Source organism: Emydura macquarii, unplaced genomic scaffold (genome assembly GCF_026122565.2).
Source record: "Emydura macquarii macquarii isolate MOO-44397 ecotype Brisbane River unplaced genomic scaffold, CSIRO-AGI_Emac_v2 contig_1644, whole genome shotgun sequence".
NCBI classification, from domain to species: domain Eukaryota; kingdom Metazoa; phylum Chordata; order Testudines; family Chelidae; genus Emydura; species Emydura macquarii.
In genome coordinates this window covers 643,047-661,357 of record NW_027131781.1, presented here as the reverse complement: position 1 = coordinate 661,357, position 18,311 = coordinate 643,047, and the positions used below count along the sequence as shown (strand labels likewise).

Here is an 18,311-nt window from a genome sequence, read left to right as displayed (position 1 = left end):
TGGCTGCTCCCCCCTGTACCCTCCCGAACCTTCCCTGCTGCCAGGGCAGCAGCTGGTCCCGTGAAAAGGCTCTTCGTGCAGGATGAGGAGACAAGATGCCAGGCCCAGTCCACACAAGCTGAGCTGGGTCAAAACTCACCCTGCCTGGGCTTGACTTCATTAACAAAGAAATCAACAGCATCACTGCTCCGAGGGAGCCAGCTCAGCTCCCGCCCTACGTTCTCTGTCTGCACAGCCGGCTTTGGGCCACTTCGTCCCCAAGCTTGGTATGTCCCAGAGCCACCCTCAGCCACCATGTCCTGGTCAGATCATTAACCCCTTCCTTCCTTCCTTGCTGCTGTAGGAGGTTTGTGCCACTTGGCACACGCTAATGCTCTGGGTGTGTCTGGGATGTTTTATTTTCTCTCCCTGATGCTGGATTTTATATTTATTAGTGGCTGCCAGCCCTGACTGCTCTGTCCCACCTGGGCCACTGTGAAGTTCTGTCCTGATGTCAGCAGTGCATTTGATCACAGATGAATCCACACCAAACCTGTAATGTAAGTCCAGGATCCTAGACAGACTGAGGAATAGAAGGAACTTTGCTTATAACCTTTACACACAAACCATGTCCCCTCTACCCTCAGAGCCCAGCTCTTTCTGAAGACTGAGAAGGAACAGCAGAAGCTTTCTAGGAGGGTCGGGCTGCCTGTGATTTCAGTAACACACACTCAGGTTTGGAAGGATTCGATTTTTTTTTACTCAGTAAATGTCTGCAAACAAACATCGATATCACCATACACAGACAAAAGGATGAACAGTAACAGAAATTTACACCCAGGCAAAGTAAAAAAAATGCTGCTTGAGAAGGTTTGATTGAAGGGTATTTACCTTGTGTATGTGGACACATGATATTGACAATTTGTGTTCTAATGGTTATAACATTTTAACTTTTTGAATCTTGGTGGCTACAGTCATTAAATAACTATCGTCTGCCCCCCTCAATTTCCCACAATTGTGAAAATTTAAATAGATGGAAGTTGGGGGGAAAAAAACTTAAAAATAAACATTGATACTATGCATCAAACCAGTTTAAAAATGAATCAGTCCAACTCTGCCACGCTCCCATGTTCCACTGAGCCTGCCAGCAGCATCTCCTTCCGCTGGTCCCGACTGTGAGGTCACTGCAGAGTCCTGTGATGTTCCAGCAAAGAACCTTGGGACTGTGCAGGGACCCAGGGGAAGCCCAGCTGGACCCATGAGCGCCCAGGTACCAGCTCTCACTGGACGGGGGGAGGGTCTCCCTTTCAGACTGACTCCAGGCTCCTGCTTTCTCGCTCTCTTTTCAGAGCCCAAAGGATGCGTCCCACACCAAGGTCAGCTCCCCATTTACGCTGCTCCCCCGAGCGGACGCCATTCGCTCCAAGCTGATCTACACCTTCTACCTGATCGACCACCTGCAGGGGCTGAGCCATGCCATCCCCCGGCACAATATCCAGGATTTCCTTGGTAACCGCCCCCTCGCCATGCCGACAGCTAGTGCGCTGCGCAGACCCCTCTCAGCATCTGGCCTGCCCTCCTCGCTCTCCTCCCCCACACCACATGCAGGGAGTACGTGCCCGCTGCTTCTCAGCTGGGCCCAGGTTCTCCCTGCTGACTGGCTGAGCTGGTCACTGGAGAGCTCCTCACATGCCCAGCACGGCCTGTTTCTCTCCCCCAGGAGCAGGATTCCTGGCATTAACCTAGCACTGACTCTGGAGGAGGGGGTGGGTTCCACAGAGAGCTCAACCAACCCCAGGAATAGCTCTGCCTGACTTCTCTGGCCAGAGAGGCTCTGATCTGTAACTAGGGTCTGGAGGTGCCAGCCTGATCCGCTTCCCTCCATGGCCCAGCTGCAAACAGCCCTGTGAAGGATGTGGAGTGGCTGGGGTTGCATGTCGGGGGATCCGAGCAGGTGTCTGAATGGCTCTCCCAGCTGCATTTATTCTCCGCACCTGAGGCTCTGTCTGCAGGAGGAAAGGCCCAGATCCTCAAAGCTATTCAGGCTCCTGACTTCCATTGAAATGGGAGGAAGTTAGGAGCCTGAAAACCTTTCAGGATCTGGGCCAAGATGTGTGTGCGTCTGCACCTGTGCAGGTCCCCCAGCGGTATCAGGCTGCAGGGCAGGCAGGGGACGGGCGTTTTCACGTCTTTTCCTTACTGAGTAAAATTCCCCCCAGCTACCCTGCTGGGGACAGGTCTAGCTGTGCTGGGTCCTCTGGCTCCTCTTCTTCCCTGAAAACCCTGCATGGCCTCCCTCTAGGAGGAGTTCTAGGTCACTACCTCCCTACAGATCCCAAGAAGAAGAGGAAGCTGATGCTCACAGACCATCACCAGCTGGTTCGTTTCAACATCACCCCTGTCAGGAACACCATCATCACCCCAGAGAAACGCCTACGCAGCCGCATCCAAGTCCGGTGCAGCCGCTGGCCTCCCCTGAGCATGTGGGCATCCTGGGTCCTGAGCAGTATCCTTTGCCAGATCAGGACTGACTCCATCAGGCAAGTCAGGGTCTGTTCTGAAGAGAGGGAAACCAGACTTCCTAAGTGTGGCAGGCAGAACCAGCTCCCCGAGAAGTGATGGAAGCCCCTTAGCGTGGGACTGGACAAAGCCCTGGAGAGGCGACTGGCACGGGAGCTGCAAAGGGCTAGAGACAACTTTTCCATCTCTCCGTTCTGTGGTTGTTGCTTCCCACTTGTAGCGAAGGTCCAACTGAGTGGGTGAAAGCGAAGTTGTTGTCAAATGAGGGGTGAGGTGAGGTGAGGCCCACGGGGAGGAGGATCAGGGCAGAGAAGGACAGAGCTAAAGCCCAGGAACAGGGCACAGTGGGGCTCCTAGCTACAGGTGGAAGGTTGTTTCTTCACATGGCTTTTCTCTGACCTGGGGGAACAGTGCATGACCTGCTGTCTGCTGGTTTGAGTAGTTGCTGGCTCAGGGGCTGTCGTATCTTGGAGGGTTTGTTAGCATGCTTGCCCTGGGGTTTGGGCTCTGTGGGATGCCATGCCCCAGTGTGGGCTGTGTCGGAGCAGTAGACAGCAGTAGAGCTGCTCTGGATACACCCATGGTCCTCTGAGTTCTCAAGCGTAGGTGCCCCAGCCCCGCCGAGTCTGACGGAACAACACACAGCTTCCTGCATTTTTCTCAGTGACAAACCCCAGGTACCATCTTCAAAGGCTTCATCATCTTTCTCATCTTCATGAACACACTGGTTCTTATGATCCAAAGCGGTGAGAAGGAGAAAGAGCCTCAGTGCCAGCCTGACAGCCTTGGAGGCTGATGCCTTCTCTGCCCCAGCTCTCTAACGTCCGTTCCCAGAACATTTGATCATTTATACCGTGCCAGCAGGCTCAGGCCTCTCCAGCCTGCCTCCCGGGCAAGAGGGGCTCCTGGGCCAGGCCACAACTGGAGCAGGAGGCTGCCCAGGAGAGAACCATTTGGTGCGAGCTATGGTAATTGGGTGGTGTGGCCCCTGGCCAGGAGGTATTGAATTCAGAGCGCCATCTCATTTCTGATAGGACCAAACAGCCATCAGATGAGAACTGCTCTCAGTCACTACTGCCTGCCCAGAGCCAGTGACGTAGACATGAATAGCTTCAGATCCCATCACCAATCTGGGGATCTCTGCCCTTCATTACTGGACACCAGTTTCTTCCACAGCTTCATTCCCCTGCCCAAAGTGTCACCTCTCCCAGCTCTTTGCATTCCTGGCTGGTACTGTCTCCCGTCCCCCGGTCCCTCAGTGCTTATCCACTCAGCCCCTTGCTCTTTTCACTCAGGCTGTCTTTCTAAAGTGCCCAGCTTATCATAGTCTCTGGCGCCTGACAGAGATTAAAGTTCCTGGCCCAAGGAGGCACAGTCCAAGCTGAGGAGGACTGAGCGGGGGAGCATTGCTAAGGCCTCTCCTGTGCCCTCCCCCACCGCCCGGTAGGGGTCCTTACATCTCCAGTCTCCGAACCAGGTTCCTTCTCTGCTAGTGCGAAGCCGCTTTCTGGGCCAAAGAAGAACTTGACTATGTTAAAACTTTACCAAGCACACCTGAGAAATGTAGGTAGTAGCAACACATGTCCTGAGCAGTCTGCCCCACAGGGCACAGCCAGGAAATACCTGCGGGTTCCCAGGGACCAGGTAGTGCTTCTGAAGTGGTGCACTCCCTGGGTAGATGCCCACGGCAGCCCTCTGACCTCCAGGATTCCAAGATCTGGATCCTCAGCTGGGGCTGGGCTGTGTAGAACAGTCAGTGAACCACAAGGATTTTCTGCCTCCTGCCTTTTCCCTCCCCCAGCCAACACTTTGCTGGAGCCAGGCTTCAGCAGCTGTCTCTTGTGCTTCCCAGAGGTGATGGACAAGCTGGATGACAGCCTGGTGAGCCTGAAGCTCACCTTGGAGGTGACCATCTGGGTCATCCTCTTCATTTTTGTCATGGAGATTTTGCTGAATTGGATCGTCAGTTTCAGAGGCTTCTGGAAAAGCAGCTGGAATGTCTTCGACTTCAGTATTACCGTCCTGGTGAGGGACACGGGGAGAACGGGGGGGAAGGGGATGTTGCAGAAGCAGAGGGCAATGCTCGGCTCCAGAAGCAAAAGTGAGACTAGCTCCCTGGTGCACCATCCCCTCGGGTAGCCTTGTGTTCAGAGAGGTCTCGTGGGACTCGGACAGTTCCAGGGGCTTTCTCCAGAGGGCTCCCCGAGCCGAGCCGAGCCTGCTCCTCCTCGGCTACTCAGGCTCATTGCTGTTCATGTAGGGTGGTGCCCAACTGCCCCCCAACGCCCAGTGGTTTTCTGATGCTTACATCTGCCCTCTAGCTGCTGCCAGCCTGGCCCAGCCCTTAGGACAGGAGGCTGCAATGCAGGGGTGGGGGTGGGTGATGGGTTGATGCCGTTAAGTGGCTGCGGAGGGTGGGCGGCTTAGCCCGACTGTGCAGGGCAGCAGGACCTGAGCACTGTCATCCTGCCCTCTGTCCCTTTGGCTTGCAGTCCATTATCCCCGAGCTCCTGGACTTCAGTGGCATAACCAACACGATGGCTGCCATGAGAATCCTCAGGGGTTTCCGCATCCTCCGCACCTTAAAGCTCTTCTCCAAATTCCGGCAAGTCCGGGTGATCATCCTGGCAATAGCAAAGACCTTGAAGGTAGGGGGCCAGTGGGGGGAGGGGGAGGCGCTGTGACAGGCGCCAGGGCTGGCGCGGGAGCTGCACGTGTGCCAGACTCAGCCCTGGTGGTTAGTCTCCCAGCACTCAGCCTGGTGCTGGGCAGTGGTGCTGGCCCCCCCAGGCTGCCTTCGGCCCCCGCCCCGTTCACAGAGCCCTACCCCGCTGCTCACGCACTCCAATCCCCACTTTTGCTCACACCCCGAGGTTAGTTTTTAACAACTCCCCACGGGAACCTGTGGCTGCACCGGTCCCGTTACTCTTATCCCTGCTGCAGCCCTTGTCCTTCTAGCCCGTCCGTGTGGTGCTATGTCTCATCTAGACTGTGAGCTCCCCTACAGAGCCAACCTTAACAGCAGTGCCCCTCTGTGCTCTCCCCTGCCCAGGCCATGACCTTCATCCTGCTGCTCTTGCTGGTTTTCTTCTATGTGTTTGCTGTATCTGGCATCTTCTTCTTTGAGAGCTACAGTCGCTCCGACCGCACCGACCTGGAGTACAGCGCATATTTCAGGTACAGCTCCCTGCGCAGGCGGGTGAGATACCCTCCCTCTGGCCATAGGGGGAGCTGTCTTGCTATTCCTGCTCCCCAGCTGTGCAATCTCCCAGCTGCAGGGAGCCAGCCAGCAGGCATGGAGCAGCAGGCAGGAAGGTGCCCCTCAGCTGGGGGATACACTGATGCTTTACAGCTGGGCTCTGATGGGTACTGGGCATTGCTGAGACACCCGAGGCCTAGCAGCTGCCAAAAGCTGGGCATTGTGCTGGACGGCACCCACCTCCTTCCCCAGACTGAAGTGCCTTGCCTCTGACTTACCTACATGGTCTAACACTAGCACTGCTGGATGCTCAGCACAGTCGTGGTGCCATGTGGCGGTGATACAAGCCCTGGCCTTGTCTGACTTGGACCCCGTTAAATGTGCATCCTCCATGTGATGGGGGCCTGCCTGTTGTACGTGGCAGCAGGCTGGGGCCGAGCAAACGGCTCACCTGAGTGTCCCGCTATCACCTTCCCAGCATAAGGGCCACAACTGACTGCCGTCAGCCCCCTCCTCTCCAGCCTGCAGCGCTCACCACCACTGCCTGTGCGTGGACTCAGCCGAGATGTAACCAGCAGAGCAGAGGGTGGCCCAGAGCAGGGGGTGTACCGCACAGGCATTGATAGGCATCAAGGTCAGAGCAGCGAGTCAGACCCCCCGGCGCAGCATACCACGAAGCTGTTCTCTGCCTGCAGGGATCTCCCCAATGCCTTCGTGACGCTGTTCATCCTCTTCACCATGGATCACTGGTATGCCCTGCTCCAGGACACCTGGAAGATCCCGGAGATGAACAAGGTCATCAGTGGCCTGTACATCATCCTCTGGCTGCTGATTGGATCCTTCATGTTCAGGAACATCTTTGTGGCAATTATGGGTAAGTGCCTAGGCCTCAGCTGCAGCCCCAGCCCGCAGAGCAGCTGGCAGCTCCTCACATCATGCCCGGGAAGCAGGACCACCCCAGCCTCCCACGCTGTGGCCCTCTGCCCAGTGGGGCTCGTTATTGCTACAGAGTCTCCTGCAAAGCAAAGTTTGGGCCTTTCTCAGCTTCTTTACCGTGACTGAAGGTGGCTCTTGCATCAGGCTAGCTGTGGCCTTCTGCCCTTTCTCACCTATACACGCAGGACAGGTCTTGCCCCTGGCCTTGCAGCCTCTCTGGACAACTAGAAAGCTCCTAGGAGTCACTGCAGGACAGGGACCAAGCACAGGGGTGAGGGGCGGAAACTGTGATTTGTTCACACCTGTTTAGCGTCAGACAAACCCAGAGGATTGGTGCCAGAGGTTCAACACCCAGCCCTTCGGTTAGGTGCTGAAGGAACTCCCATCCCAGCTCTCTGGTGCTCCAAGGAGACCACCAGCAAACAGAAAGAAAGTACAATGTGATGTTCCTCTGGTCGCAGAAATAAACCCTGTTTTGAACATAACCTTCCAGCTGCTGCCCCAGCTCACAGCGCAACAGGCCGAAAGCCTCGCGTGTTCTGGGCCGACACAGCCCAGGCAGGGTAAGGGTCTGTAGGGAGCGCCATAGCCCCTCCTGATAACCTCAGGGGCCCTCAGGCTGAACGGGAGTTCTCTGTTTGCCAGTGACTAATTTCCAGAACATCCGGAGTGACTTGGCTGAGGAGGTGAGGCAGATCGAGACCCAGAAGAAGGCAGATTTATTTAAAATACAGATTAGAGAGAGGTGAGTGAAACCAACGTACAGCACAGCACTCGCCACCTCCGGCAGGTCTGGGAGCTCCGAGCTGTGTGCAAGGTAGTGACTCTGACCAGCCATGGCTGACATGCCCTCAGTCAGGACCTTCCTCAGAAAGCTGGCTTCTCTTGTCGTCCGAGCTGACAGAGCTTTGCCTAAGCAGGTTCCTCACCTATATTCATTCTCCAGAGACTTCAACCATGCTTGGCTGAAGGACCCATCCTTCTCCGTTTGCAAGAGCTCTCTTCCCTGGGCTCTGTCTAAAGATGGATGCCAAAGATGGCTTCTGTCCTTGCTTAATCGTCCAGAGTTCAATTATTTTGTTTCAAGAGGCAGGATGCTTCTTCCTCTTTCCTAGAGACTTCCCATCCCGCTGTATGTAAATAGGACTGCCATTGGTTCATGTACATTAAGCATGGTGGAGTCAGAGACAGGTAGATAGGGTTAGTTGTGGCGGCCACCCCCGTGCTTCAGAGAAAGGAGATAAAAACCAACCATCCTCAGCACAATACACTGGGGAAACTAGAGGCAGGTGAATCCCTTCCTGACCCATGCAGGTTACTGGCTGAAGACCTGAAGCCTGAACGTTAGGAACCTAAGACAAACCAGAAGAGACCCTCACAACTGCTCAGCCCTGTCCTACACCGTCACAAGCAACCCAGTCATGCAATCCCACTCAAATGTGTCCCACTCTCTCAAAACTAATTAAGTTGTTTGCCCCCACAGCTCCTATTGGGAGACTGCTCCACGCCTCATCTCTCCCATGGTTAGAAACCTTCTCATTTGCAGCCTGAATTTGTTCACGGCCAGTTAATACTCACTTGGTTTTGTGCCGACATTGTCCCTTAGCTTACCTCGCCCTTCACTCTCCGGGCTGCTTGTCCTCCTGGTGTGTTTATAGACAGCGGTCATACCGCTGCCTGCCATCATTGTGCTGAATTCGTTTGTCTCGCGTGAAGGTGACCAGAACTGTACACAGTATTCCAGAGACAGCCTCGCCCCGGCCTAGCATCACATTGGTAGCTGGTGGCTCATGTTCTACCACAGGAGGACTAGCACAGCCAGGTCGCTCTCCTCTGCTTCCAGCTGAGGTTTGCAGCAGAACTTATTAGACCCTAAGTGCATGAGCCTGCAAAGCTGTGAGCGCCCCGCACAACCAGTGTCCCTGCCCTGTGCCCTACCTCATCCCCTGCTGCGAGATGGGGAGCTCCCCTCACTGCCAACATCCATGCCATGCTCCCTCGTCCCCGGCTGGGAGCAGCTACACAGCCAGTTCTCTCCCAGGGCACCCCCCGAGAGAAGGTTCAGTATTTCACGCTCAGCAGGGGCGCAGCCTCTCATTAATACTCGACTTCTTGACCATGCAGGAGACACAGCCAACCCAGCCCAGAAGACGCCCCCGAGATGCCCTCTAGGTGAGCATGGGTGTCCACAGGCAGTCAGGGATGGCAACGAGGGTGAGCTCCTGGGGAACCTGTCCCCCAGGAGCAGCAGGCATAGCCACCCCCTCCTTCATCACAGCCGCCTGTCCTCAGAGGCAAGGAGGGCAGGGTCTGGCCTTAGTTCAGAGAACTCAGCCAGGGGCACAGGAACCGGCACAGAATACAGGGCTCTCAGGGCACAATCCCTTGCACCCCCCCCCCCCCATGGACATGCCCCCAGCTCTAGCTAAACCCTGACAGCTGGCCTGCCATGGCCCCAGGCCCTCGCCTCCTGGCAGCAGCTGACATGGTCCTGGTGCTGGGGGCAGGGGTCACCTTGTGGCCAGGTTTGGAACCGGCAGTATTTCTTCCCAGCACCACGTCCCCTCTGCAACAGGTCCCCCTCCTCAGACTTGGAGCCAGTCCCAGCACCAGAGGCAGCCCCACCTGCGCAGCAGCCTGTGTACAAGGTGGCAGCGGAACAGAGCACGAAGAACGGTAAGTGCAGGTGCCCGTATTGGGCGGGGGCGGGGTGTCTGCCTAGGTGCAGGGAGCGTGAGCAGAGCGGTGATGAAATAACACTGCTCCTGCTCTGCATCCCCTGGCACTGTGGAGGCCACAGCCCCTGGGATACCCCTTCCTGGGAGCACCATGCCCACAAGGCCTTGGTGCAAAGGGCAGAGAGCAGCACATGCCCTGTCCCATGTGGGAGGGGAGGGGGCATTAGGGACAGAGGGGTCCTTTCCCTCCCCCCACAGCAGGGCAGGGATCCCCTTCCACCATGCAGCAGGTGCACAGGGACCATTGGGGGGGAGGGGGGCTTTGCCAGTCCTAAAGCCGCAGTCTTTGCCTCTGCCAGTGGACTGGGAGACGTACATCGACCAGAACCTGCAGAGCCTGCTGGCGGTGGACGAGGAGGGGCAGGTGGTCTGGCCCTGCGACTCCCTCTTCCGCTACTTTGAGCTGCTGGAGCAGCTGCAGCACAACCTGGAAGAGCGCAAGAGGCTGCAGCATTACGCAGGTGAGTGGGAGGCAAACAGGAGTGAGGGGGCAGGTTCCTGGGCACGCATGGCTGAGCAAACACAGCAAGGGAAGACGTGCCTCTTCCCTTTCTTTGCAAGGCAATTTCCATGCCCCAGTCCTGCTCCCTCCCTCGTGCAGCTCCTTGGGGCAGGCCTGGTCACCGCTATTGTCCCGCCGTCATAACTAGGTGCCCAGAATGGAAGGCACGTTCCAGGGGCAGCCACCTCAGGGCAGGGTCTCTCCGGCACCAGCTCTGCACCCGCAGCGGCACTGCTTTGGCCACATGACACAGCCTGGGGCCAGCTCCTGCCAGCTGCCCAGCATACTCCAAGCTGAGTCCCCTGGTCTCGTCTGCCCCCTTCGGTTTATTTCTCTGATCTCCCAGGGACGTGTCGTTCCTCCCCCCGTCGTATCATTTAATGCTGAGCATTTCATCGCTGTGCCATTCAGCGTCACTGCCGCTCCATGCCCTTAGATCTCCCCCACTGCTCAGCGCTCCTTACTCCTGCCCCTCCAGCAGCAGGTCAGCCCCAGGCCTGCAGCAAGGCACGAGCTGCAGAGATTTGTTGCTAGCTGTAGCGGCTGAGCCCACGTCGAGGCAGGGGCCCCTGCCCCTCTGCAGGGCTTGGTCTCCTGGCCTTACGTCATTTGATACAAGCTGAGCTGCTGGAGTTGGAGCTGGTCTTCCTTCGCTGACGGGGGTCGGGGGACAGGGCCATTACTGCAGGAGCAAGAGCCAGACCTCCTCTCCTTTCATCGCCTACAGTCATGGCCCTAATGAACCTGGAGGACAAGTAAGGAGCAGGCAGCCCAGGAGAGCCCGTTCCTACCGTGGAGAAGCCAGCACTGCTAGGACCCTGCCGCCAGAAACACAGAACTACCTGCAGGAATTTGCCCCAGCCCCTCCATCCCTTACGTGGGGTTCAGCACTCCCCTGCCCTTCCCCACCTCCAACTCTGCTGCAGGCTCAAGGAGTCTGGCCCAGCCCAGCCCGCAGACTGCCGTAAAGGCTGGGCTAGATCCAACATGAAGTAGTCAACCCCTCCATCAGCCATCCGTGATCCTTGCACTCCTGCTAGCAGGGGCTGATTATGCAGCGCATTCAGCCTGCCTCTTCAGGATTTTTCGTGGTGCCCATGCAGCCCCTCCATCCCCTCCCCTCCAGGAAATGGGCCAGCTCCATCTTCGGGTGCTGAATGCCGGCTGACTGCCCCAGGGCTGGCATGCTGGGCCTGGGGTAACTCACGAACAGCCTCCAAGGTGCAGGCCTGGCCCAGCCAATCCTGCTTAGTGCTGCTAGGTGGGGGGGTGTGTGGGGGGAGAGGGAGTCCTTCCCCTCAGCTCTGCAGGAAGTGGCCAGCGGTGGCAGAAAGGGAAGGAATGGTGGAGTCGGGATTCTTTAGAGAGCTGAGCTCAAGAAAATCCCTCCTCCATCCAGGTTACAGGATACCCTTCTGCTCCTGCACACGACAGCAGCTCCTTTGGTGCCATCCATGCCTTGCGCCTTCCCCCCTCTGCTCGCACGAGGGGAGCACAGAGGCGTGGGCCAGAGGGCAGCCCTGGTACTCTGGGAAGTGGCGGTTCTGTTCTCAGCTCCCCCAGGCCTGGCTGTGAGAGCACAGGCAAACCTCTTCCCCTCTGCAAGACAAGGGTAAGTCCCAGCTCAGGGGAACAAGCAGCTGATTCTTCTTCCGCCTGAGACCAGACTGATCTCAGCAAACTCAGCCAGGGCACAGAGTTCCCCACAGCCGCCGGGCTGTGACCCAGGGCCCTGGCAGAGTGGAGCAGCATCTCCTCCCTGGCTGATGAGCCCTTGTGCCTAGGTATGGCTGCCACAGCCCCTGCCGCCAGCCAAGCCTGCCTTCTAAGGCTGCAGGAGGAACTGACTGGTCTGCCCATCACTGCAGCCCGGGAGCTGCCAGCCCCATCCATGGCCAATCAGAGAAACACGATGCTGTGCCCCACCCGAGAGCACTGCAGCACCACGCAAGACTGGCCCTAGACAGGGCTGTTCTCCCCCCCCCCCCTCCTGCCCCAGGCTGCTGCCTTCAGGGCCAGGGCTCAGCACATTCTGCCTCCCTCCGCGCCAGGCACAACAGCCTTTCCTTGCTCCATTCTCTGCTCAGGGCTGGCTCCAGCTTCTCAGAGAATCTGCTCTCTCCCTTGCCCATGGGATGGAGACGAATTCCACAGGCAGGAAGGGCTGCTGCCCCACAGGCTGCTTCCCATGGAGCCCAGTTCCCTCTCCGCCCCATCATGCCCTATTTCTCTTGGGGAGGGAAGCAGCCGGTTCTCTCCTGACAGGGACTTGACCCTCCCTCGCCCCCACCCCCAGCAGGGAGCGGAGGGAGCTGGCTTTCCTGGGAGCAGCAGAACTTTTTAATTCCAAGCAATACAATTTCCACTTGTAAAATCACAGTTCAATAACCATTTAAAAGAATAAAACGGAAGGGCTGCTTTGTGAACATCCCCTCTCCCCCCCCCCCCTTGGCCTCCAAGTAATCGTGATCAGCCATTTGCACACTCGCCCCATCTGCATGCTCCAGTGCAGGGATCACACCCCTCACACATTAATCCAGGCCCTACATTAACTCCAGAGCAGAAACCCTGGCTCTCCTGGGCCTCCCCCAGAACTCTGCCCAAGGCATCCCCGGCCCTCCCCAGGAGAGACTCTGCTAGCAGGGGCTGAACCTGTAGAAGTTGGTTTCCCAGTCCAGGGCCAGCCACAGGACACACAAGTGCAGCCAGCAGCTGCCCAGGCAGGGCCAATCGCCTCAGCCCAGGAAGCGCAAGGCAGCCATGACGGAGAAGCCCAGCAACATGGAGAGCACTTTGGGCAGGCGCCGCTTGGGGGCATTCAGCTCGTGGGGCAGGATCTCCAGGAAGGTGACATAGACAAAGGTCCCTGCAGCCATGCCTTGCAGCAGGCACCGGGCCATGGTGCTGCCGGGGCCCGGGGCCTGCATCATCACAACCCCCACTGCGATGCCCAGGGGAGACATGAGGGCAAAGGTGCCCATCAGCGCCAGGAAGCAGCGCGCCGGGACCCGGCTCTGCAGCAGCAGGAGGGACAGGCTGACGGCCAGGATGCTCTTGTGCACCAGGATGGCAATGCAGATCTGCAGCACCTTGGACTCCCTGTCCTGCAGCCCCACGGCCAGGCCCTCGAACACCGAGTGCACCGACAGGGACAGGAAGAGGACGAAGGAGCGGAAGGAGGAGTGGGCCGGGAAGTCCGTGTGCAAGTGGTGCGTGCCCGTCTCCACCCCCCACTCACCAGTGCCCGCGGGCTGGGGGGGGGCCTCCTCGCAGGACAGCAGGGGGGTGGCCTCCCCGGCCCGCCGCTCCCGGCAGTCCAGGACCACGTGCTCGATGATGAGAACCAGCAGGAAGCCAAGCGTCAGGACGAACTCCGGGAAGGGAAAATCCCCCTGCGAGGCAGAGACAGCATCGGTGGGAGCCCGCGGCTGGTGCCCCCAGCCCGCCGCGGGGCAGCGCACCGGGAGCGGCGTCAGGGGAGGGGAGCCCCCGGCCGGGCCGGCCCGTCGGGGGTGCAACGGGGCAGTGGCGTGGGGCGGCGGGAGGGGACCAGGCCCCTGGCTGCCCGCCTGCGGGGGGTCCCGCCGGCCGCTGTTCTGTGCCCCCGGCCCCAGGGAAGGGCTGGCCCGAGGCGCACCTACCCCCAGCTCCGGCACCGCCCGACGCGGCATCGGGAGCAGCCCCCCTCCGCCCTTCCTGAGGGCTGCTCCCGCTTCCTCCCCTGCTCCCCACCCGCGCGTCGTGAGGGGCCCCGGCCGGGGAGGGAGGCCCCCATCCAAGACGGCGGCGGGTGCGTGCGGGGGTGCGCCCGGCCCTTCGCAGCAGGCGAGGGGCGCCCCTCAGCGCCTCCCCCGGCGGGGTCAGCCGGCGCCGGGCCGGGGGGCTGCACCGGGAGAGGCGGGCGCCGGGTAAGTGCAGGGGGCGGCGGAGCCGCGGCGGAGCCACGCCTGCACCCCCCCCCCGGCAGCTGGGGGCGGGCGCCGGGACCCCTCCTGCCTTCGACGCGGGCGCCCATGTAGGCTCGGCCCCGGAGACCCTCCGTCCGCCGCTGCACGGGCCCCGCCGCAGCCCCAGCCCGCCGGGCCGGGCTCTCGCGGGAGGGAGGAGCGGCGGGAGCGGCCCGGCGCTGTGCGGGGTAGGGCCGCGGGCGGGCGGGTCCCTACCGTGATGCGCTGGTGCCGCAGCTCCTGCCGCAGGTCGGACAGCGAGTCCGGGACGATGTCCAGCAGGCAGGCGGCCAGGAAGATGCCTCCGGCCACGCAGCCGACGAAGCTGCGCCACCGCCCGCGGGTCCCTGCGACAGAGGGGGGAAGTCAGCGCGGCCCGGCCCGGCGCCAAGTATCCCCGGCCCGGCCCAAGCTCGGCCCGGCCCGGCCCGGCCCGGCAGTACAGTACCCCCCGCGCCGCGCTCACCCACCCGTGGCCCGCAGCCGGGCGGGCAGCAGCCCGCAGAGCAGCGGGAGCAGCAGCAGCCCGAGCAGGCCGCCCAGCTTGGCCGCCAGCAGGGACCGCATGGCCTCGCCTCACGCCCGGCCCGGCCACGCACAGACAGACACACACGCACGCACAGACCCGGCTCAGGGCCGCTCGCCCCACGCGCGCTCTTTAAAGCCGCTCTCCGCGCGGCTCCTAGCCCGCACGCCGATTGGCCGGATCCACAGAAAGGGGCGGGGCTTGCGCGGTGAGGGGCGGGGCTTGCGTGCACGGACGTGGTCGGTCGGTCCGGACTCGGAGGAGGCGTCGCGCGCGCTGTTCCACGCGCGGCGGCGCGGGCCGTGGCCAGGCCGGTTAGGGTTGCGCGGGGCTGGGTGCCCGGGCCCGGACGGGCCCGCGGGGTGGTTCTTAAAGGGCGGGGCGGGCCGGGCCGGGGCGGGCGGTATTGCCCTGCCCCGCCCCACGCCGCCCCGCGTCGGGGCCATTCCCAGGGTGAGCCGCTGGCGTGGCCGGGCCGTGCTGCCCCCTCTCCCCGGCGCCCCGGACGCCGCTCCTGCAGAGAAGAGGCTGGCGCTGGTTGCTCTTGGCGGCGATGAGGCCCGCTGGGGGGATCCTGGCTTGGCGCCTCTGTCCGCTCCCGCTGGGCAGCGGTTCCTGCTGTGTCAGGAAAGCCCTGCAAATCCGCCACCTCCACGGACCACCTGTGCGGGGCTCTGCCCACAGGCCGCTGGCTCCCGCACCCGCCAGCTCCCCGAGGTCCCCTGAGTTGCAGGCAGGAAGGTGTCCCGAGGTAGCTGGGAAGTTGGGAGTGAGGGATAATGGGGCGTGGGACAGCGACTCTGGGGTAGGGTGACCAGGTGTCCAGATGTTATAGGGACAGTCCAGATGTTCGGGCTGTCTTATATAGCTACCTCTCACCCCCCGGCCCCATCTTCCACATTTGCTCTCTGCTCCCCCTGCTCTGGGGATCAGACCTGGACATGGCTTCCCTTGTGGGGCCTCTTCTTGGAGAGTGGTTATCTGGCCATAGAGGAGGGATGGGGCAATCTGGCAGCAGACGTGTTAATGCTTGTTAATAAATCTCCTTCTCTTCTGTCAGACCCACCCACCTCTATCATTCTGTGCCCCTGTAGACAGAGGAATTGCAGCCAGCCTGTGTGCACAGCAAACCCATCAAAGACCAGGACAGCGCGGCTCCCCGCACCCCGTCACCACCCCAAGGCTCCCTCCCAAACACGGGCCAATACTGGGGCTGCAGAGAATGTTCAGAGCCCCGGCAGGGCACCTGTGCACCATACTGTCCTGGGGAGAGGCCCTTCCTGGGCCCCAGCTGGTGACCTGACGCCCAGAGCAGGCAGTACAGCAGCCGTGTAACTCTGCCCAGCTGTGTCACTGCAGAGCTGTTCTCACGCAGAGACGTGCCTGGCCCGGTCTGGAATCCCGCTGGACTCTGCCTCGGCCGTACCCTGCTGCAGCAGGGGCCGCGGATTGGCTTGGTGCTGCCAAGCACCCGGGTTTCCTTTCTGTCTGCTCCGCGCCGCAGCTTTTTGCTTTCACCCAGTGCGCTTTTGTTCTCAAATTGGTAGAAAGGAGCAGGGGCATGGGCAGGAGTTTAAATTTGATCTCTTTTGGAGGGGCATGCTTTATTCCCTCCCCCTCCCCCCTGCAGGAGCTCACTCCTCTTATCCCCTCCCCGCCCCGCCCCAGGAGGCGCTTGCTCTCCCCTTGCAACCCTTGGGCTAGAGGAGTTTTGTGCCCCAGATGATTATTTGGGGGGGGGGGCGTGTCCCTGCTTGCCCCCCTTTGTGCGCGCCCTTGGAAAGGAGTAAATTGGTGCCCAGATAGCCCATTTTGTGTCCCTAGAGCCAGTCCTGTCTTGTTCTACTTTCCCAGCTAAGCAGCTTTAGGGCTTGTCTACACAGTTTTCGCACCAAGTTAACCAAAGGGACACAAGGGAGCTGCACCAATTTAAAATCTACAAATTTAGTTACAGCAGTGCAAAACTTGTGTGTAGGCCAGGCCTTTGTCTCACCTTGTAGCAACAACCCTTGCCCTCGCCCTCGCCCTCCAGGCCTCCAATCACCTTTGGTGCCCTTATCTGGAGTTTCCTTTACACTCTGTCTTTTGGTGTGAGATAGGTGACGCTGTGTCCACAGATGTAGGGGGAGCGGGGAAACCGAACCAGTGCATCTGCTCATGGGGTGGGCAGCTCACTGGGGTTGTTCTGCCTGCTGCATCCCTGGAGGAGCATGAGGGAGAAGCTGCCAGGGCTCTCTGGCCACGACAGTTTCCGAGACTGGTATGAGCAGGGGGAGCAGTTTTCATGTTAAGGAACATTTTTCTGGAGGGTTCAGGCTTGTGAGAATCACGTGCAGAGCTGAAAAGGAAAAACACTGTCCTGTGAGCTGGGCAGGGCAGCAGTGAGGAGTCACGTGGCAGGGTGCATGGCAGAGGCCGTCAGGAGAAAGGGGCCAGCACCCCCAAGTTCTGGAGGGGGTCACGTCCTGGACCCCTGGGTGAAATCAGTCACTCCAAACTCTCAAGGGATTGAGTCTTTTAAAGGTGGATGTCAAACACTTTGGGAAAACCAGGTCTTGTCATCTGCTCAGAATCCCTGTGTGCGGCGTCTGAGTCAGGCACCAACATTTCCTCCGGCGACTGACTCAGGTTAACCCTTCAGACTCTGCAAACAAGAATCTTCCCTGACCAGATTCTGGCTCCTGGACCTGGGGCCCCAACCCTTCTCTGTGATGAGATCTTTACAGGGATATTTTGTCAGGGTAAAATGTTTCTGCCCCTTGACCTGTTTCCCCGTTTGCCACTGCAGAGGGAACTAAATGGTCTGAAAATCCCAAACACAAAATAAGAAAGCTGGTTCTGAACTCCTGGTTATTTATGGTTATAAACTAGCTACGAGACCCCGCTTTAAAGAAAGCGAGCCTGGTTACTTCTCTTACTTTTCTTTATTATTTGTATTAGCATAGCACCGAGGTGCTCCAGTCACAGATGGCGACCCTGTTGGACTAGGTGCTGTGCAAACAGAACAAAAAACAATCTCTGCCCCAAGGATCTTGCAGTCTAAGTGTAAGGGGACAACTGAAACTCCGTGGGCCATCTCTCAGTACCAAAGAACTGGGAAGGGCAGCACCCAGCTGAGACGATGTGGAAGCAGAGAGGAGCAGAGCAGACCCACAGCAACAGAACCAGAGGGGCCTGGGGCTGGAGCCGTCTGGCAGAGGGGCTGGGGCTGGAGCCGGGTTTGGTGAGCAGCTGGGGAGAACGGGGGACACCAGGCAGGGCCGGTGCAGGGGGAGCCCACCAGCCCAGACGCTGCACAGGCCAGACTGGGAGGGGGGTTGTGACCCCGATGGGGGGTGACGCTGGGGAGAAGGGCCCTGCCCCTAGCGCCTGGGGACATGTGGCCACCACCAGGGCAAGTGTCTGACTCTGCGTCCCTGCAGCATAGCCAGGGCCTGGGCAGGAGGCCTGTGACCTGTGAGGACAGGCTGTGAGCTTCCCTCACACCCCAGAGATGCTGGGTGGGGCCCAGGGGGTGGTGGTGGGTGTTTTCCTTTAACCTTTCTCATCTTTTCTTAATTTATTTTAATTGGTGGCAGTTTAATAAACCGTTTTTGCTTTGAACCACATGCAGTGATCAGTGGGGCAGGGAAGCGTCCAGTGCAGAGCCCCCTGGGGTGGGGACACCCAAGCCCCTGCCCTAAGTGATCACGACAAGGTTGGGGGTCGAGCCCCCAGGCATCCTGGGCCAGGTGGGCCCAGCCTTGTCGGGGTTACGAGGACCCCGCCACACAGGAGAGTGGAAGGGGAGCCCTGGAGGCAGGCAGGCCTCTGGTGACAGGAGCGGGAGCGAGGCCTCGGATCTCCCCTAACCAGCTCCAGCGGGGCCAGTGTGTGCGCCAGGAAAGTTCCCCGCAATAGCGGGACCGTTCCCTCACTGACAGAAGCCCAAACCAGCTGGGGGAGGAACAGAGGGGCACAGATT

The 18,311-nt window shown here is 59.7% G+C and overlaps 2 protein-coding genes and 1 long non-coding RNA gene across 3 annotated transcripts; 2 read left to right on the top strand and 1 right to left on the bottom strand.

Annotated features, from left to right (window-relative positions):
- Positions 1 to 519: 519 nt before the first annotated feature.
- On the top strand, positions 520 to 10,977 carry CATSPER2 (cation channel sperm associated 2; the record flags this gene model as incomplete). Its single annotated transcript, XM_067556051.1, has 14 exons — positions 520 to 539; positions 627 to 714; positions 1,329 to 1,488; positions 2,312 to 2,485; positions 3,177 to 3,245; positions 4,352 to 4,524; positions 4,992 to 5,147; positions 5,552 to 5,676; positions 6,394 to 6,572; positions 7,280 to 7,379; positions 8,759 to 8,806; positions 9,210 to 9,310; positions 9,672 to 9,833; positions 10,602 to 10,977. Coding segments are annotated over 14 exons (1,587 nt in total), but the record flags the coding sequence as incomplete, so codon positions are not given.
- Positions 10,978 to 11,882: 905 nt separating this feature from the next.
- On the bottom strand, positions 11,883 to 14,431 carry LOC137157963 (zinc transporter ZIP1-like). The gene is made up of 3 exons (XM_067555391.1): positions 14,292 to 14,431; positions 14,038 to 14,168; positions 11,883 to 13,266 (listed from the first exon to the last, which is right to left on the bottom strand). Exons 1-3 carry the CDS (start codon positions 14,386 to 14,388, stop codon positions 12,610 to 12,612), a joined length of 885 nt encoding a protein of 294 aa, XP_067411492.1. The 5' UTR covers positions 14,389 to 14,431; the 3' UTR covers positions 11,883 to 12,609.
- A 372-nt stretch (positions 14,432 to 14,803) lies between these two features.
- Positions 14,804 to 15,907, top strand: LOC137158284 (uncharacterized). Its single transcript, XR_010921346.1, has 2 exons — positions 14,804 to 15,098; positions 15,442 to 15,907. It is a non-coding gene; the product is annotated as an uncharacterized lncRNA (long non-coding RNA).
- Positions 15,908 to 18,311: the final 2,404 nt, after the last annotated feature.